Below are 21382 nucleotides of genomic sequence, written 5' to 3' on the forward strand. Positions count from 1 at the left end.
CCCTCAGTGAAAGTATGTTCAACAGTTTTGAGCTTAATAAAATAGTGTTGTTCTATTTCAAGTGTTGGTAGCCTGTATGTGTTCCACGGATCCAAAGCACCCAGCACATCATTAAGGGAGGAAGAAATCAGTTTTGTACACCAGGAACAAGTTGAAACAGTAGGTCTGCCAGGGCACTCCTGTTTATGGATATTGGGAAGGAGCTGAAATGAGATGTACGGCGTTGGTGAACTATGAAGTGGGATGCAATGGAGAGAAGTTTGTGGGTGGAGCCGGGCGGGATTCTCCCCTACCCGGCGGGGCGGGGGGGTCCCTGTGGGACGGAGTGGCGTGAACCACGCCAGGCCGGCGCGAGTCCGCGCGTGCGCGGGAGGGTCAGCGGCTGCTGACGTCATCCCCGCGCATGCGCGGGGGGGTTTCACCTACACGTCGGCCATGGCGGAGGCTGATGGTCAGCGCGTAGGAATAGTGTACCCCCACGGTACAGGCCCGCCCGCGGATCGGTTGGCTCACGATCGTGGGCCAGGCCACCGTGGGGGCACCCCCCGGGGCCAGATCCCCCACCCCCCACCACCCCCTCCCCCCCCCCCCCGCCCGGAGCCTGCCCGCACCGCCAGGTCCCGCCGGTAAGGGACCTGGTTCAATTTACGCCGGCAGGACTGGCATAGAAGCAGCGGTGCCGGAGAATTCCGCGGGAGCGGCATTCACGCCACACCCCGGCGATTCTCCGACCCGGCGGGGTTTGGAGAATCGCTCCCCCATGTCAGTGACTGTTCCTGAAACAATGCATTGAATTCCAGTGATTGGGTCACAGTCAAAATTAGGTAGGATATGAAATTGGTCAGGTGCCAGGAAACAGTGTGTCGTGCTGAGTGGTAATTTTTCAGAATGGAGAAAGGTATATAGTGAGCTTTCCCAGTGGTTGGTACCAGGACTACTCTTGTTTTGATATATATTAATGACCAAAACCTGGGTGTACAGAACACAATTTCAGAATTTGCAAATAACACAAAACTTGGGAGTATTCTGAATTGTGAGTAAGATAGTGACAGATTTCAACAGGACATCGGCAGGCTGGTGGAATGTGTGGCTATGTGGCAGATGAAATTTAATACAGAGAAGAATGGAGTAACACATTTTAGCAGAAGAACAAGAAGAGGTAATGTTTGGGACAAATGCCACTGGGAGTCTGCAGTTATTTAAAGTCAGGGAAAATTTATTAGATTTAGATTTATTGTCACGTGTACTGAGGTACAGTGAAAAGTATTGTTCTGCGCAGAGTCCAGGCAGATCTCTCCATACTTGAAAACATGTAACATCCAATAAATACGTGAGGATGTTAAACGTATGCAGGGGAATGCTTTCGTGAACTGAGGCAGCTCAAATAGTAATTACATCAGCAAACATTTAAACACAATACAAATGACCAGGCATGTTTTGTCTGCAAGTTAGTCGGAAAGTACAAGATGAAAGGAAAACAAAATGCACCCAAAAAACAGTTGCGGGGGTATTCGCAGACACCTTCAACCTCTCTTTACAACAATCTGAGGTCCCTATCTGCTTCAAAAAGACGACCATCATCCCTGTACCAAAGAAAAGCCAAGCAGCGTGCCTTAATGACTATCGTCTAGTGGCTCTGACATCCATCATTATGAAGTGCTTCGAAAGGTTAGTCATGGCACAAATCAACTCCAGCCTCCCAGATTGCCTTGATCCACTACAGTTCGCCTACCACTGCAACAGGTCCACAGCAGACGCCATCGCCATGGTCTTGCACTCAACCCCTGGTTCACCTAGATAACAAAGACACCTATTTCAGACTCCGATTTATCGACTACAGCTCAGCCTTCAACGGCATTATTCCTGCAAAACTCATTTCCAAACTCGGTGGTCTGGGCCTCGGCCCCTCCCTCTGCGACTGGATCCTGAACTTTCTAACCCACAGGCCGCAATCAGTAAGCATAGGCAACAACACCTCCTTCACAATCATTCTCAACACCGGTGCCCCACAAGGCTGTGTCCTCAGCCCCCTACCATACTCCTTATATACCTATGACTGTGTGCCCAAATTCCCCTCCAACTCGATTTTCAAATTTGCTGATGACACCACCGTAGTGGGTCGGATTTCAAACAATGATGAGACAGAGTACAGGAATGAGATACAGAATCTGGTGAACTGGTGCGACGACAATAATCTCTCCCTCAATGTCAACAAAATGAAGGAGATTGTCATCGACATCAGGAAGCGTAATGGAGAACATGCCCCTGTCTACATCAATGAGAACGAAGTACAAAGGGTCGAGAGGTTCAAGTTTTTAAATGTCCAGAGGATCAACAAACTGTCCTGATCCCCCCATGCCGACACTATAGTTAAGAAAGCCCACCAATGACTCTACTTTCTCAGAAGACTAAGGAAATTTGGCATGTCAGCTACGACTCTCACCAACCTTTACAGATGCACCATAGAAAGCATTAATTCTGGTTGTCTCACAGCTTGGTATGGATCCTGCTCTGCCCAAGACCGCAGGAAACTACAAAAGGTCGTGAATGTAGCCCAATCCATCACACAAACCAGCCTCCCACCCATTGACTAGCTATAATTCCCGCTGCCTCGGAAAGGCAGCCAACATAATTAATGACCCCACACACCCCGGACATACTCTCTTCCACTTTCTTCCGTCAGGAAAAAGAGACAAAAGTTTGAGGTCATGTACCAACCGACTCAAGAACAGCTTATTCCCCGCTGCCATCAGACTTTTGAATGGACCTACCTCATATTAAGTTGATCTTTTCTCTGCACCCTAGCTATGACTGTAACATTACATTCTGCAGTCTCTCCTTCCTTCCCTATGTACGGTATGCATTGTCTGTATATCATGCAAGAAACAATACTTTTCACTGTAGACTAATACACGTGACAGTAATAAATCAAATCAAATCAAATCAAATTCAGGCTTATCGGCTGTAGTGACTTTGGACGCGATCCTCCGGCCACGCTGCGCCGGAAAAGCAGCTCACCGCTGTGCAGCGTCGCCGTTGACAACCGGTAGACCCTGCTCTACCCAGCTCGCAACGCCTCGCGAGATTCAACACAATTTCGCGAGACGTTGCAAGGTGAATCCTTCCCACAATGTGCGGGATCATTTCCAGCAAATCTAAGCCTTACTCTGATGTGCAGATTTCCAAGGTACCTGAGGCTTTGGGACTCAATCCCTTTGCCTTGGCACTTTGGACGAGCACTGTTTACTACTGGTCCCCACAAATGTGGACCAGATGGAATGGCACTTGTTGGGGTCTCCAAGGGGATCGGAGGCACCCAGCTGCATGCCCTTTGAACATGGTGATGCCCTGGCACTGCTTGTGCCGCTGGGATATCCTGGAATGCCAGCCTGGCATCTTGGCAGTACCACCTGGTGCCAGCCTGGCATGTCTAGGAGGCATTACCAGCTTCCATGGACACTGCCATGTTGGCACTGCCAAGGTGCCAAGCTGACATATTTTGTGTGTGCACGATCAGGTTGGGGTTGCCTGGCATGGGTATTGGGGGAGGCACTGGGGGACACTCCATATTGCGTTTTGGGTGGGGGGGGGGTTCTTTTGGAGTCCTCGGGAGTTCCGGCGTGCGGAGCTCCCCACTGTCAATAATTGGGCTATGTCCGGCCTTGACCGTATGTTCCCTGTTCAGTGCCAATCATGATGAATAGCCATGTGTTCTCGGCACTACAAGTGCCGGGAAATATGTGCCTTAATGCGATCGCTCACTCGAGGACTTTGTTCCCTTTAGGAAAGATCACGCCCTGTATCACTAGAAAAATACTTTGAGAAAAACAACAACAGATGTGTTGGCCAAGGGTTGTGGTGGAAAAATATAGCAAGGGAAAGACAGCTTTCATGATTAGAACTCACATGAATCATGTTAATTATTTACTATCCACATCAGGTTATTTCAATAAAGGATACAATTCGAAGCGGATGCAGGAAGAGAGGTACATATACACAAATTGTTGCAGGTGTCAGGCCAGGTTGAGAAATTGTTTAAAATGGCGTATCAGATTGTGGGCTTTATTTGTGCCCAATTCTGGGCACTTTAGGAAGGAAGTGATGGCATTGGAAAGGGCGAAGAAAGATTTATGAGAAACCCAAGGTCAATAATTTCTGGTGATTGACAAAAGAGCCGACAGCCACATAAGGAATATATTACACCCCCAGCTGAGAGGATGGTGAAGTCAGATTCAATTCTGTTTTCAGGAGAGAATTGCAGAAACACCTGAAGATCAAACAATCTGCAGGGCTATGGGGAAAGAGTGACGGAGCGAGTTACTCTGGAAGGGAACTGACACATACACGATGGGATGAATGTCATCCTTCTGTGCTGTCAGCCAAATTCATTTCTGATTCTCAAATATATCTAAATGAGGGGGGGGGGGAGCATTGTTTTAAAAGAATGGTTTGATGTCCAACAAAAATTAACAAAAGCAAAGAATGGAATGAACATTTTGTCTTCCAGGAATTAATTCCAATCTTAGGTTACGTTGAAAATATGTGCACTGCTGTCTTGCAAATGCAGGATCGGAACACGATCAGTGTTACTGCAAACAACTGTAAATTGATTATGATAAATGCACATATTGAGAAGGAACAAGAAAATACTTCCACAAAGAAGGCATCTTAAAAGATATCTGATATTAATTAAAATGCAATCAAGTTTGAGTTTGGTTGTTAAGTTGTGAAATTAATAGAAAGATTTTCAAAAGTGTGAAATGGAGTATTCTTAGAAATAGAAGAAGAATATCCTGGAAGAGTAGAAGGAATTATTTGTGGGAAAAATTCCAACCTTAGGTTACGTTGATCCAATGTTTCTAAATTAACATTTAAAAATTCTCTCTTACAGCACCGAGCATAACAGACATTTCAGGTACGATCTCTACATTTCAATGTCAGACTTTGAAATAATGGTTGAAAATATGTGCACTGCTGTCTTGCAAATGCAGGATTTTTATAAAATGAAATGCATAATAACAAGTAGTCATTCGGCAGCATTTTCCCATAATTTGTCAGAATGTCAGGCTCTGACTGAAAACCGGTGTGTATCTCTCCAGATATACAGCTGAGATTTCAGACCAATTCTTGAGCCACTCTGATGAAAAAAATCTTGGGGTGTAGTTTTGGCCTTCGGTCTGGTGGGGCGGGCCTGACAGAACCAGCAAGGGCAGCTGAACAGAGATTTGGGTGCCACCTTTAAAGTGTGCCCCAATCAGCACTGAGGTGAAACTCACCCCCACATGGCACAATTATCGCTAGGGCTTGCCCACCCTCAATTCCAGGTCTTCCCACTCATTGCCACATCCCCACCTTCAAAGACCTCGGCGCTCCCCACCTGCTCCACACATAATGGGTGTCTCCACCTGCACCACACATAATGGGTCCCCCCCCCCCCCACATAATGGGCATGCCCCCCCCCCCCCCCCCAAAATTGGGCTCCACAGATGGCCCCCATCCCTGACACAAGCTGACACAGGCTGGCACTGCCAACCTGACGGAGCCAACATGTGCCGGGAATAGTGCCAGGACACTTCACCAGCTTGACCCTCTCTCCACTTCACCCGGAGCTATAGTGGCCTTGGTGTCCGCTGCGTAATGCCCTCGACTGTTTCACGTCTTCATAAAGCTGTTTTTACGTCAGCGAAGTTTGAATATTCTGCGGGGGGGGGGGAGATCAGGTGATGGGTAAGTCTTTAATAGTACGTAAATTAATTTAAATGAGGTTCCCACCCTTTCTGAGCGGGCACTTCATTACATCGCCAGCGAGGAGTGGGGAAAATTGGGAAACAATTGCTGCCGAGAATCTCGTTTCCCAATTCTAGCGACAATATGCACATACCTCACCATTTACCCTCACAGTGAATGTGGGCACAAAATCGGCCCCATTATCTGAGTCATTCATGGCATTTGGAGAGAATATATAATCATGTAATAAGAAGTATAAGAAATGCAGGAGCAAAACTAAAAATGTTATATTGGAGTGAATAACCTCACTTGAGAACAGGCCTGATGTATTTGGAGTAATGTTTGAATTTGGAAGAGGGGCGAAATTCTCCGGAAACGGCGCGATGTCCGCCGACTGGCGCCCAAAACGGCGCCAATCAGACGGGCATCGCGCCGCCCCAAAGGTGCGGAATGCTCCGCATCTTTGGGGGCCGAGCCCCAACATTGAGGGGCTAGGTCGACGCCGGAGGAATTTCCTCCCCCCCAGCTGGCAGAAACGGCCTTTGGTGCCCCGCCAGCTGGTGCGGAAATGACATCCCCGGGCGGCACATGTGCGGGAGCGTCAGCGGCCGCTGACAGTTTCGCACCCATGCGCAGTGGAGGGAGTCTCTTCCACCTCCGCCATGGTGGAGACCGTGGCGGAGGCGGAAGGGAAAGAGTGCCCCCACGGCACAGGCCCGCCCGCGGATCGGTGGGCCCCGATCGCGGGCCAGGCCACCGTGGGGGCACCCCCCGGGGTCAGATCGCCCCGCGCCCCCCCCAGGACCCCGGAGCCCGCCCACGCCGCCTTGTTCCACCGGTAAGGTAGGTGATTTAATTTACGCCGGCGGGACAGGCATTTTAGCGGCGGGACTTCGGCCCATCCGGGCCGGAGAATCGAGCGGGGGGGCCTGTCAACCGGCGCGGTGTGACCGGATATTCGGCGGGGGCGGGATTCCCGCCAGCCCCCGGCGATTCTCCGACCCCGCGGGGGGTCGGAGAATGTCGCCCCAGGTGTTGTTTCCTGATCAATCCTGTTCGATTTTCCTTCTCAATAACTTCATTCTGCAAAATCTAGTTATCTGTTTCCCTGAAACAAAATGATGACAGGTTTAGATAAATTAGACAATGAAAAGCTTTTCCCATTAGCTGATCGTACAAGGACTTTGGGACACCTATTTAAGGTATTGAGCAAGACATATGGGGGGTAAGTGAGGGAGAACTTATTTTAACAAGCAAGTGATAATGACCAGGAACCCGTTGTCTATGAGGATGGGGGAGTTGAGATGATTGATGATTCCATAAGGAAATTGGGATAAGTATTTGAGAAAACGAAATCTGCAGTGTAATGGCGATAGGGCAGGTTGGGGGAGGGAACAACCAAATTGTTCTACAGAGAGCCAGCATTGACTCGATGAGATGAGTATCCTCCTTCCGTGTTGTATGAAATTATGCCTCGATGTGTATGGTGGCTCAAGACATGCACTGGAGGCATCCAGTAGTTAATAAGGGGTTTATTGATGAAAGGAAAAGGCAGTTAATAATAATCTTCATTATTGTCACAAGAAGGCTGACATTAATAGTGCAATCATAGAATCATAGAATTATCAGTGCAGAAGGAGGCTATTCGGCCCATCAAGTCTGCACCAGCCCTTGGAAAGAGCACCCCATTCAAGCCCACGCCTCCATCCCATCCCCGAAACCCAGTAACTCCACCCAACCCTTTTGGACACTAAGGACAATTTATCATGGCCAATCCACCTAACGTGCACATCTTTGGACTGTGGGAGGAAATTGGAGCACCCGGACGAAACCCACGCACACATGGGGAGAACATGCAGACTCCGCACAGGCAGGGTCTCAGGCGCTGTGAGCGACAACAGTGCTAACCACTGTGCTACCGTGTCGCCTGTCGAGCAATAGGCACAGAGCACTACCCATCAGGTTTTTACACTTCAGCTCCCTGGGCCACACTGCCCGGTGTCCTGCTCAGCCCTCTTGTGACAATAATGAAGATTATTATTAACTGCCTTTTCCTTTCATCAATAAACCCCTTATTAACTACTGGATGCCTCCAGTGCATGTCTTGAGCCACCCTACACATCGAGGCATAAATTAATACAACACGGAAGGAGGATACTCATCTCATCCAGTCAATCCTGCACAAACCCCTCCATTGGCCGGGGTTCATGGGCTCCGCCGCAATTGGCCTTGCGCTGGTCACATGGTATGGGGAGCCTGCGCAGAAACGATGGGTTGAATGGTCTCTTTCTGCACCAAACCTTTCTGTCGCTCTACGATTCTTAGACACATGCAAATATGTTGTATGCTGTGTTTAACGGCAGTATTTCTCGTCAACGCAAATTTATAAGAAGCAAATATTCTAATCCAATCCTGCCTGTCTGCTGACAACCTACTGAATGACAGATTATGAAAGAGTTTTGTTCTCGAAATTTCTCGAAACTTGAATATTGTTAATATCTTTAATAAAGGCGAGGGGAGTCAGAAGAGCAAACAAAAGAAGACGTTTATTTATGAGAACGTACTTTTTACGTGACAGCGCGGTGGCGCAGTGGTCAGCACTGCTGCCTCACGGTGCCGACGTCCCAGGTTCGATCCCGGCTCTGGGTCACTGTCAGTGTGGAGTTTGCATATTCTCCCCATGTTTGCGTGGGTTTCGCCCCCACAACACAAAGTTGTGCAGGGTAGGTGGATTGGCCACGCTAAATTGCCCCTTAATTAGAAGAAATGAATTGGGTACTTTAAACTTTTTTAAAAAAGAACGTACTATTTACAAAGGGCCCGGTTAAACCTCACTGGGCCTTCTCTCTCTGCCTGTCAGTTCCTCGCTGGCGGAACTTTTACACAAATTCTACAAAATCTAGCATTTTCTCTTCGGAGACTGTGGTGAACACCACTAGTGGTATATTATATGTACTACGGCACTGCCCATATATTAGAGGTACAATGGTAAATCCCTGCCTGCTGGCTCCACCCAGCGGGCGGCGTATAAAAGTGTATGCTCTCCTGCGCTGCAGCCATTCTGGTTCCAGCTACAGGAGGCACAACATCTTGTTCAATAAAGCCTCGATTCTTCCACCATTCTCATCTCATGGTAATTGACGGTACATCAATTTATTGAACAAGATTTTTAAACGATGGATCTCCTCATCAAGCCTGATCGCCTGCAGCTGAACCCTCAAGCAGCCAACGCCACGTCCACCTTCGACCACTGGCTAACCTGCTTCGAAGGCTACCTCAGAGCAGTCGCTGAAGAACACTCGGATTCACAGAAGCTCCAAGTCCTCTATTCACGGGTGAGCCCTGACATTTTCCCCCTCATCCGGGATGCGCCAACCTACTCCGAAGCGATGACGCTCCTGAAGGGACATTGCGTTCGACCGGTGAATCAAGTGTGTGCCAGGTACCTCCTGGCCACGAGACAGCAACTCCCCGGGGAGACTCTGGACAATTTCTTGCATGCCCTGCAGATCCTAGGTAGGAACTGTGACTGCCGGGCAGTTTCAGCAGTCCAGCACACCGAACTTTTAATTAGAGACGCTTACGTCACGGGCATGAAGTCTGCGTAAGTCCGCCAGCGGCTACTGGAAGGGGGTACACTAGATCTTGCTGGGACTAGGCAGCTCACTAATTCGTTAGAAGTGGCCTCCCGTAACGTTCAGTCCTACGACCCCGACCACGCGGCACCCTCGTGGGCATCGTGGGCCCCACCAGCTGCCGACTCCAGCTCATCGCAAGCCTGCGTCGCGCGGCATCCAGCCAACTCTGGGGGGCCCAAGTGTTATTTTTGCAGACAAAGCAAACACCACAGGCAGCGCTGCCCGGCTGCCCTGCAACGGGTGTGGGAAGAAAGGACACTTTGTTTCTGTTTGCCAGGCCCGGTCGGTCGCCGCTGTTTCCAGGCCCGGCATTTCTACACCCCCCACGTGCGACCCAGGGTAGCCGCCGTCTTTCCCTCCGCAAGCCATGTGCGGCCTGTGGGCGCTGCCATCTTCCCCACCGCAAGCCACGTGCGGCCCATGGGCACAGCCATCTTTGATGCTGCCCGCCATGTGTTCCCCGTGGCCGCTGCCATCTTCGGCCCCATTTTGGACTGCGCCTCATGACCTCTGCTCGTCTGACCGTTCATCGCCTCCTGCTACCTCCGACACCACTGATCAGCCCGGGGCCTCCCAGCATCTTCCGCAGCTCGCCTCTATCACCTCGATCAGTCTCGGCCCCGCAACCTGCCTCTTTGACTCCGGGAGCACAGAGAGTTTCATCCACCCCACTACGGTAAGGCGCTGCTCCCTCCTGGTATGCCCCGTCACCCAGAAAATCTCCCTGGCCTCCAGATCCCATTCCGTTGAAATCCGGTTGTACTGTATCGCGACCCTCACCGTCCAGGGCGTAGAATTCAGCAACTTCCGGCTCTCCCCCACCTCTTCGCTGCCCTGTTACTCGGCCTAGATTTTCAGTGCCATCTCCAAAGCCTGACTTTAACATTTGGTGGACCCCTACCCCCCTCACCGTCTGCGGCCTCACGACCCTTAAGGTCGATCCACCTACCCTGTTTGCGAACCTCACCCCAGACTGCAAACCCGTCGCCACTAGGAGCAGACGGTACAGTGCTCAGGACAGGACCTTCATCAGGTCGGAGGTCCAACGACTTCTGTGCGAGGGAGTCATTGAGGCCAGCAACGGCCCCTGGAGAGCTCAAGTGGTGGTAGTGAAGACTGGGGAGAAGCACAGGATGGTCATTGACTACAGTCAGACCATTAATTGGTACACGCAGTTCAACGCGTACCCCCTCCCACTCATATCTGACATGGTCAACCAGATTGCGCAGTATTGAGTCTTTTCCACAGTAGACTTGAAGTCCGCCTACCACCAGCTCCCCATCCGCCCGAGGACTGCCAATACACTGCGTTCGAAGCCGATGGCCGCATCTATCACTTCCTTAGGGTTCCCTTCGACGTCACTAATGGGGTCTCGGTCTTCCAGCGAGACATGGACCGAATGGTTGACTGGTACAGACTGCGGGCCACCTTCCCGTACCTAGATAATGTCACCATCTGCGGCCACGATCAGCAGGACCATGACGCAAACCTCCAAAAATTCCTCCATACCGCCAAACAGGTGCTTGTTTAGCACAAGGCTAAATAGCTGGCTTTGAAAGCAGACCAAGGCAGGCCAGCAGCACGGTTCAATTCCTGTACCAGTCTCCCCGAACAGGCACCGGAATGTGGCGACTAGGGGCTTTTCACAGTAACCTCATTTGAAGCCTACTTGTGACAATAAGCGATTTTCATTTTCATTCATTTTATCAACTCCTTAACCTCACATACAATAAGGAGAAATGCGTGTTCCGCACCAACCGCTTAGCCATCCTTGGCTACGTAGTGGAAAATGGAGTCCGAGGGCTCCCCAGTTTCTAAACTGGCAAATTCAAGCAATCTCATTTTCAGCAATTATTCCTGTCCCTGAAATTACAGCCACAAGGATATGTATAGAGCGTACCTGTGGTGGGTTCTGTGGATGGACCCGTAAGAGAGATATTTAACATGTTAACTTGCAATAATGATATTGTAATAACCCACACAGGACACACGGGGCGGGTTTGATTGTTTTCCCCGTGTGGCTCGAGGAGTATGAGCTCCCCTGCTAACTACGGGGCTGATAACCATGTTGTATAAAAGGTCTCTGATGTACCGTCAATTACCACAAGACGGGAATGGTGGAAGAATCAAGGCTTTATTGAACAAGATGTTGTGCCTCCTGTAACTGGAACCAGAATGACTGCAGCGCAGGAGAGCACACACTTTTATATGCCGCCTGCTGGGCGGAGCCAGCAGGCAGGGATTTACCATTGTAGCTCTAATATACAGGCAGTGCCGTAATACATATAATATACCACTAGTGGTGTTCACCACATTCACCCCCTGTTAAAAAGGAGTCCGGCGGGGGTGGTGGAAACATTACAAATTAAGTCTGTCGGTGGCCTTGACCCTCCTCTGCGACCGCCTCAGTCCTGGTAGTGATGAGGGCGCCGACTTGGTCACCTGCGACTCCGGGAGCGTGTTGTCCTCGTCTTCGTCACCCCTGAGTGGATCCAGTGGGAGCACGGATCCTGCTGGGGTGGGGGCTGCGGTAAGGTTCGCTGTAGGGAGGGTGGGTGGCACAGGGGTGAATGAGGCAACCGGGGGGGCGGGGGCGGTGTCAGGTCAGGCGTCGTCAGGTCCCGGAGAGAGACTGTGTCTTGGCGCCCGTCGGGGTGTGCCATGTAGGCGTACTGCGGGTTTGCATGTAGGAGGTGGACATTTTCGACCAAGTGGTCCGATTTATGGGTCCGCACATGCTTCCGGAGGGGGACGGGTCCAGGAACTGTCAGCCATGTTGGGAGCGAGACCCCAGAGGTGGACTTCCTGGGGAAGGCAAACACACGTTCATGAGGGGTCCCATTAGTCGCGGTGCAGAGGAGCGATCGAATGGAGTGGAGCGCGTCGGGGAGGACCTCCAGCCAGCGGGAGACCGGGAGATTTTTAGACCGCAGGGTCAGCAGGACGGCCTTCCAGACCATCCCGTTCTCCCTCTCCACCCACCCGTTTCCCCGGGTGTTGTAGCTGGTCGCCCTGCTCAAGCCAATGCCCTTGCTGAGCAGGAACTGACGCAGCTCATCGCTCATGAAAGAGGATCCCCGATCGCTGTGAATATAGGTGGGGAAACCGAACAGCATGAAGATGCTGTGCAGGGCTTTGATTACCGTGGCAGAAGTCATATCGGGGCATGGGATGGCGAAAGGGAACCGGGAGCACTCATCAATCACGTTCAGGGAGTACGCGTTGCGGTTGGTGGAGGGGAGGGGCCCTTTGAAGTCCACGCTGAGGCGTTCAAAGGGGCGGGAGACCTTCACCAGGTGCACTCGATCTGGCCGGTAGACGTGCGGCTTGCACTCTGCGCAGACTTGGCAGTCTCTGGTGACGGTCCTGACCTCCTCAATGGAGTAGGGCAGCTTGCGGGCCTTGACAAAATGGATGAACCGGGTGGCCTCTGGGTGGCAGAGGTCATAGTGGAGAGCGTGGAGTCGGTCCACTTGTGCGCTGGCACATGTACCGCGGGATAGGGCATCAGGGGGCTCGTTGAGCTTCCCCGGGTGATACAAGATCTCATAATTATAGGTGGAGAGCTCGATCCTTCACCTCAAGATCTTGTCATTTTTGATCTTGCCCCGCTGTGTATTATTAAACATGAAGGCAACCGACCATTGGTCAGTGAGGAGAGTGAAACTCCTGCCGGCCAGGTAATGCCTCCAATGTCGCACAGCTTCCACAATGGCTTGGGCCTCCTTTTCGATAGAGGGGTGCCGAATTTCGGAGGCATGGAGGGTGCGGGAAAAGAAGGCCATGGGTCTGCCCGCCTGGTTGAGGGTGGCGGCCAGAGCAACGTCCGATGCATAGCTCTCCACCTGAAAGGGGAGGGACACGTCGACCGCATGCATCGTGGCCTTGACGATGTCCACCTTGATGCGGTAGAAGGCCTGGCGGGCCTCAGCCGTCAGGGGAAAAACTGTGGACTGAATGCGTGGGCGGGCCTTGTCCACATAATTATGGACCCACTCTGTGTAATGGGAGAAAAAACCCAGGCATTGTTTCAGGGCCTTGGGGCAGTGGGGGAGAGGGAGTTCCAAGAGTCCACCGGGCCGGAGAATCGCCGGGGGCTGGCGTGAATCCTGCCCCCGCCGGTTGCCGAATTCTCCACCACCGGATATTCGGCGGGGGCGGGAATCGCGCCGCGCCGGTTGGCAGGCCCCCCCCGCGATTCTCCGGCCTGGATGGGCCGAAGTCCCGCCGCTAAAATGCCTGTCCCGCCGGCATAAATTAAGGCCTACCTTACCGGCGGGACAAGGCGGCGCGAGCGGGCTCCGGGGTCCTGGGGGGGCGCGGGGCGATCTGGCCCCGGGGGGTACCCCCATGGTGGCCTGGCCCGCGATTGGGGCCCACCGATCCGCAGGCAGGCCTGTGCCGTGGGGGCACTCTTTCCCTTCCGCCTTCGCCACGGTCTCCACCATGGCGGAGGCGGAAGAGACTCCCTCCACTGCGCATGCGCGGGAATGCCGTCAGCGGCCGCTAACGCTCCCGCGCATGCGCCGCCCGGAGATGTCATTTCCGCGCCAGCTGGCGGGGCACCAAAGGCCTTTTCCGCCAGCTGGCGGGGCGGAAATTCGTCCGGCGCGGGTCTAGCCCCTTAAGGTTGGGGCTCGGCCCCCAAAGATGCGGAGCATTCCGCACCTTTGGGGCGGCGCGATGCCCGACTGATTTGCGCCATTTTGGCCGCCAGTCGGCGGACATCGCGCCGATACCAGAGAATTTCGCCCCTGTTTTTTTTCCGTTTAAAGGAAAAATTGGATAAGAATATATAGATTCACTAAAAAAGGCAAACTAACAACAATTTAATTTCTGACTTATCTGCTATATGTAGCACAGTAGGCAGTTCCAGATCACATTTCATTTGAAATTAATCTTGGGAGTGCTTAACAAATGAAGCTAGCTTTGATAACTAGACACAGAAAAATGTGACTAACACTCAATGGGTCAGGCAACAGGTATGGGGAGAAGCAGAATTATTTCATGCAATTGTGCCTGCCCTGCTGATTTTTTCCAGAATTACCTGTTATTCCTCCAATTTGCAGCATCTGTTGCGTTTTGCATTTATAAGCGAACTTGGAATTCTGGACTCTAAATATTGTCATTTATTTAAATGAGCAGCAAAAAAATGAGCAGCTGTTGGGGTTGGCTCTGATTGAGCTGCCCAGCAATTTAGTTCTTTAACGAATGGGGTTCCATTTTGAAAGGCGGCCCTGGTGCACAAAAGTCAAAATGGAACCCAGCCACTCCCCCCCGCCCCGCACCAAGTAACATCCCCTCAGCACTGCCCCCTGGCACTGCCCCTGGAGATGTCTTGGGACCAGATCTGGACTGGGGGGAGGTGTGAAAGCTGTGAATTTGAATCAGCCACCCTACAAGCAAGAAAAATCTGTGTGTTCTGAAAGCAGTCTGTTTCTGAGCCTTTCTTTTGGATTTCCAAATCAGGGTTAAAGGGAGCGATTCAGCGGACAAACGTTTACACCCACTTTTGAGCTAAGTGTTTATCGGCGGCTGCAGCAGCAAGAATCATCCTGCTATTCAACGGGGCAGCACGGTAGCATTGTGGATAGCACAATTGCTTCACAGCTCCAGGGTCCCAGGTTCGATTCCGGCTTGGGTCACTGTCTGTGCGGAGTCTGCACATCCTCCCCGTGTGTGCGTGGGTTTCCTCCGGGTGCTCCGGTTTCCTCCCACAGTCCAAAGATGTGTAGGTTAGGTGGATTGGCCATGATAAATTGCCCTTAGTGTCCAAAATTGCCCTTAGTGTTGGGTGGGGTTGCTGGGTTGTGTGGATAGGGTGGAGGTGTTGACCTTGGGTAGGGTGCTCTTTCCAAGAGCCGGTGCAGACTCGATGGGTTGAATGGCCTCCTTCTGCACGGTAAATTCTATGATAATCGTCACTTTGCCGTTTGAGTCGGCCATGGGGATTTTCTCCGCAGAGAGAGGTTTCCTGCTGGTGAGCTGAACTCGCCGGCAGGAATGGCTCTCCGCAGATCGGGGCGCCATTTTGAACAGCTGGCAGTTCCAAGGTGCCAGGATGCCGGGGGAGTGCCAGGGTACCATGCAGCCCTGTCCCTGACCACACAGAGACCTCTACTGCCCTGCGAGAACCCCAAGGTGCAATTACGCCTGGCCTACGTTTGTGTAAACCAGTACTAAATGGCACCCTTTCGAGATCTCACCGGCACGGCCGTTGATTCCCAGGCGCCAGGTGAATCCGGTGTCCAGGTATTTACATGAGCTGAATGCTCCCTCGTTAATGGAAGAAGTAGAATAAAATGAAACGTAAAAGATGTGTATCAGGGCAGCACGGTGGCGCAGTGGATAGCACTGCTGCCTCACGGCGCCGAGGTCCCAGGTTCGATCCCGGCTCTGGGTTACTGTCCGTGTGGAGTTTGCACATTCTCCCCGTGTTTGCGTGGGTTTTGCCCCCATGACCCAAAGGTGTGCAGGCTAGGTGGATTGACCACGCTAAATTGCCCCTTAATTGGAAAAAATGAATTGGGTACTCTAAATTTATTTGAAAACATTTTTTTTAATAAAAAAAATAAAAGATGTGTATCACAGGTGTCAAGTTGACAACACAAGTAATTGCCAGTCATTGAGGCTGACAGCATGAAAACAGGTCCTTCGGCCCAACTTGTCGATGTTGGCACTTAATAACAATAATAATGATAATAATCGCCTATTGTCACAAGTAGGCTTCAATTAAATTACTGTGGAAAAGTCCCTTGTCGCCATATTCTGGCCACTGTGCTAAACCAGCCCCTATACTGCTACTGCATCTACTACTGGCTCTGGCAGCTCGATACAGACACCCAGCCTAAATGTGGAAAGTGGAAAACATAATAAGGGAGAAAAGACTGGTAGCAAACTTAAAAGGGTATCTAAAATTCTTCAATAGTATTTAAATAGGAAAGAATTAGTAAAATATCAGGTAGAGGAGCTCATGATGGACCAATAAGAGGATCCACTCATGGCGACAGAGGGCATAGCTGCGGTATTAAGTGAAATTTTGCATCAGTTTATTCCTATCGAGGAAATGTTGCAATGTCACTGTGAACGAGGAGGTAGTTTAGACACTGGTACGGCAGAAACATTGATAAACAGGAGGCATCACGAAGGTTGTTTGTGCTTAAAGCTGATAAGTCACCAGGACTGGATGGGATACAACTGAAAATGTTGAGGGAAGTAAGGGTGGAAAGTGTGGAAGTGCTGGCCATAATCTTCAAGCAAGTTGTGGAGAGGATATAAGGAGGCTGCACAAAATTAGAGATAGATTAAGTGAGTGGACAAAGATCTGGCAAATGGAGTATAATGTGGGAAAGTGGGAAATTTTTAATTTTAGCAGGAAGAATAAAAAAGAAGCTTATTATCTAAATGGTGAGAGATTGCAGAACTCTCAGATGCAGAGGTATTTGGGTGTCGTAGTGCATGAATTCCAAAAGGCCAGTATACAGATACAGAAAATAATTAGGAAAGCTAATAGAACATTATTATTTATTGTGAGAGGAATTGAAAACAAAAATAGGGAAGTTATGCTTCAGTTGTACAGGGCACTAATGAGACCACGTTTGGAGTACTGTGTACAGTGTTGGTCACTTTATTTAAGGAAGGATATAAATGCATTTGAATCAGTTCAGGTAAAGTTTACCAGACTAATATCTGGAATGTTTGGGTTGATTTATGATGAAATGTTGGACAGGACATGTCTCCATTGGAGTTTAGAAGGGTAAGCGGTGACTTGATTGAAACACATAAGATACTGAGGGGACTTGGCAGCATGGATGTGGAGAACATGTATTCGGAAAACAAAGGTAGTTTTAAGGGATTTATATTTATATTGGTAAACATTAGAAATAAGGTGCACAAATCAGCAACCCCGTTGTACCTTGATGGGATACCAGGTGCAACAGGTGAATCGCCCAAAATTGTGCTCCGCGCTGGGCTATCACGAGTCACCCGAATCTCCGCCTGGCGCCATCAAGATCTTTTCCTCGATGGGCGAGATCCAGATCTTCATATTTAAATGAGCTGTACAGCTCATTTAAATACCCAAACACCGGAATCGCCCGGTGCTTGGGATTCAACAGCCACACCTGGAAATTTCTCGAAGTGCGACCTCGACGGAGAGTATCTCCCCAAGGCCAAAGAAACTGGCAAAGTGCCATTGAAGAGCTGGTTCTTCCTCGGCGCTGCAGGCCAAGCTAACCTGCTAACCAAGCCATTCAGTGGACTTTAACTCGAGTCTACTAAATTATGCCGAATGTATAGTTTTGGATGTGCTTACAGTCATGTTTCTGTGCCTTGAAGAGTAAAACCTATAGTTAGATTCATGCTGGATAAAGATGTTTCCATGTGTGGGGGTAAGTTATGTTTTCCAACTGCATTTCTATTGTACTTAGAGAGGGCTACGATGTGAAAAATAAATAAAAGGCACAAACATGTGGCCATTGCTTAGTAACTGGAGGAGCTTGTAAGGTAAAAATCTTTTAAGTTTTAGTTTATGCGATTTAAGAGCAGTTGCAGACAGGATTCCGGAGAGTGAACATCTCTCAACTCTGCCAGAAGAAAGACTGGACAGGACGGGAACTGCAAAGGGGCAGGCTTCTTAAATTACAAGTTACAGTCCAAATAACTAGGGAATTGGGAAAGAAAAAGCATTTCAGACGAGTGGAATTAAGAGAACACTGACCAAGGTAATGTTCAGAACAATTCAAGGAAGTGTAAGTGTTCTGAGTTAAAGAGACAATTGCAGTAACTAGATCAAAAGTATGACAGCAGCCTTTAGAGGTAGATGAAACACTTGGGGCGTGATTCTCCGAGCCCCGCGCCGGGCCGGAGAATCGGCGCAACCGCGCCACGCCGCCCTGATGCTGGCGCGCGATTCTCCGAGGTACGGAGAATCGGCGCCATTTGCGCTGGCGCGTTTTGCGCACCGCCGGTCGTGGGCCGCTGTACGAGGCCGGGCCACTGATTCTCCGGCCGGATGGGCTGAGCGGAAACGGCAGAGGCCCGCCGGCGCCGTTAACCCCTGGTCGCTGCCGGCGGGCACTCTGCGCGAAGGGTCGGATGGCAGCCTGTGAGGCAGGAAAAAGCGCTCCATCACCGGGGGGGGGGGGGGGCCTCCGATGGGGTCTGGCCCGCGATCGGGGCTCACCAATTGGCGGGCCGGCCTCTTCCCCTCCAGGCCAACTTAGTTTCGCTTCCGGCCCCAGAACCCCCGCGCCATGTTGCGTCAGGGCCGGAACGTTGAAGAAGTCCCCCACGCATGCGTGGGTTGGCGCGGCCCAACTGTGCATGCGCAGGTTGACGCGGTGCCCATTTGGCGCCGGGAAGGGAGGCTGGAGTGGCGTGAACCGCTCCAGCACCGTGCTGGCCCCCTGTGGGGGACAGAATCGGTAGTCCCACGCGCCCATTTCGCGCCATCGCAAAACACGACTGCGTTCATGACGGCACGAACACTTAGTCTCCATTTTGGAGAATCGCGCCCCTGATGTCATTTTAATGCAGTCTGGGAATTGAGAGTTAAAGCAATTGTAAACAGCTTATACAGCCATGAAGACAAGGAAATCCTACAATGAGTTGGTGTACAATCCTGAACTGGATTCGATGTTAAAATTGGAGCAGAAGCTTTGTTTCAAAACGTCATTTGGAAATCCTGGTCTGGACTTCGGAATGCAAACCGCTATGGGAAAGTAGTTATTTATGAGAGAAGATTTTAAATTGTGTGTTTGTGATTGGATATTGGAACTCTCACATGACAATGATCTGGGGGGTGGAGTTCTGAGGAGACATCCACAAACATTCAGTTGGAGTTCAGAATGCGAAAAGTTTATTTTCCCACCATCACCTTGTGTACTTAAAAGGGACTTTGTGTTAATGAGACCATTGTAGATTAAGATATACTTTGTAATCTCTGTTAATCCTAAAACCTGTGTTTAATTTTTAAACTAAAGAGGGAGTAAAAGCATATTGCATAAAAATTCAATTTTTTCATGTTGAATAAATAATTTTTTCTTGTTGTTAAAACTAATTAACTGTCCTGTGACTCTGTTCCTCCACATTTTATAAAACAAATGTACAGTCTTTTGAGTCAGAATTCCTTTCTAGGATCTTCCTGTCCAGTTATAACACCAAGTGGGATCATAACACATGTTTCCTCTCAAGGGAGAATCTAGAACTAGGGGTCATTGTTTAAAATTAAGGGATAACCCATTTAAAACAGGGATGAGGTGAAACTCTTTCTCTCAGAGGAGTTGAGCCTTTGGAACACTCTTCCTGAAAAAGTGATGGAGGCTGAGTCTTTGGATATCTTTAAGACAGAGGGGGATGGGACCTTGAAAAGCAAAGGGGTGATACATTTTTGACGGTAGGCAGGATGCGGATCGATGTTACTATAAAATCAACCAGGATCTTCTTAAATGGCGGAGCAAGTTAGAGAGGTCGAATGGCCGACCTCTGCTCCCTGTTCAAGTGTTGTATGTTCATGGGCTCCATCGCGATCGACCCCGAGCCGGTCACGTGGTCCGGGGAGCCTACCGCCTTAAAGGGCGGCACTACCACAATGTGCCACCAAGCGAAAGAGTTGTGAATCAAATGAACAGGAATATCCTGCTTTTTGGTGGTCAAGGTATTGCACTGTAAATATTGGTAGGATGGGTTAGAATGCAAAATGAAGATAATGCAATCATCCTAATGAAATTCTGATTTACAGACTTGTCCAAATCGAGGGAATGTTTTATTTAATAGAATTATTTAATGTCCAGTAAAACAAAACCCACAATAGTAAAGATTATGAATGACAATTGCTTCCTCTAGGAATTCGATGCATTCATGAATATTGTTGATTGTCCTAAATTAACATTTTTAAATATCTCTCTTTCAGAAATAACAATTCCAACCACTACAGGTATCTTTTCAGAATTTCATTGTGGGTGAAATTATTGTTTAAAACTAAAAATGAAACTGCTTGAATCTGTCACTTATTGCTTTTCCCTTGAGAGGGGCATCAACCAGAATTGAAAATGCAAGAGTATACAGACAAAGTACGAAGGATTTATTTTCCTGCAAAGGGTTGTGAGTGGAGATCTTGTAGCGCAGTGGCTGGTGTCCCTACCTCGGAGCCAGAAGCTCCCAGTTCAAGCCTCACCCCAGGACTTGATGGCCAGGGAAGGTGCATTCATAACGCAATCAAACAGGTTAAGTGTGTCACCTACGAATTCTTCCAACACGCCAATGGCTGGTGGTAAGAGCATATGAGACTCCTGGTCAGCTACACTTGATGGCTATAAGCCCCTGGCGGAGACTAGCGAACTGTTTCGGGAATTACTAGTTATGGAAACAAACAGAAATCTGCCTTAGTGGACCACTAGGTGTGGGAAGAGAATTGGAAATGGAAAAGGTGGTGATAGTATGAGATGATCATTTCAAACCAGACCAGAGAAATTGTGTTAGGATATAAGAAAACCAGTCTTGATATTTTAATTTCCGATGCACGTGCTCTGCTGCAGAATATTCCATGTTATATATCACCATTTTTGTCAGTGTGCAGATAACAAGCTTGGTTCTTGTTGGTGAATGTGATATGGGATTGAGAGCATGGGCGAAATTCTCCAGAAATGGCGCGATGTCCGCCGACTGGCGCCCAAAACGGCGCCAATCAGACAGGCATCGCGCCGCCCCAAAGGTGCGGAATGCTCCGCATCTTTGGGGGCCGAGCCCCAACATTGAGGGGCTAGGCCGACGCCGGAGGAATTTCCGCCCTGCCAGCTGGCGGAAACGGGGCGTCATTCTCCGACCCCCCGCCGGGTCGGAGAATCGCCGGGGGCTGGCGTGAATCCCGCCCCCGCCAGTTGCCGAAGTCTCCGGCACCGGAGATTCGGCGGGGGCGGGAATCGCACCGCGCCGGTTGGCGGGCCCCCCCCGCTCGATTCTCCGGCACGGATGGGCCGAAGTCCCGCCGATAAATTGCCTGTCCCGCCGGCGTGGAT

At 50.2% G+C, this 21382-nt stretch overlaps 1 protein-coding gene across 23 annotated transcripts in view; it reads left to right on the plus strand.

Annotated features, from left to right (window-relative positions):
- Positions 1–21382, plus strand: part of LOC140389119 (mucin-13-like) — a 206150-nt gene that overhangs the window by 136452 nt on the left and 48316 nt on the right. For 21 of the 23 annotated variants that reach the window (XM_072473324.1, XM_072473279.1, XM_072473330.1 and 18 more), the window contains 2 exons: positions 4892–4915; positions 20278–20301. In XM_072473324.1, the coding sequence (XP_072329425.1) occupies positions 4892–4915; positions 20278–20301 (48 nt within the window). The remainder of the gene's footprint in view (positions 1–4891; positions 4916–20277; positions 20302–21382) is intronic. The other 2 variants (XM_072473344.1, XM_072473385.1) reach the window with 1 other exon arrangement.

This window comes from Scyliorhinus torazame, chromosome 2 (assembly GCF_047496885.1).
Source record: "Scyliorhinus torazame isolate Kashiwa2021f chromosome 2, sScyTor2.1, whole genome shotgun sequence".
Classification (NCBI taxonomy): Eukaryota; Metazoa; Chordata; class Chondrichthyes; order Carcharhiniformes; family Scyliorhinidae; genus Scyliorhinus; species Scyliorhinus torazame.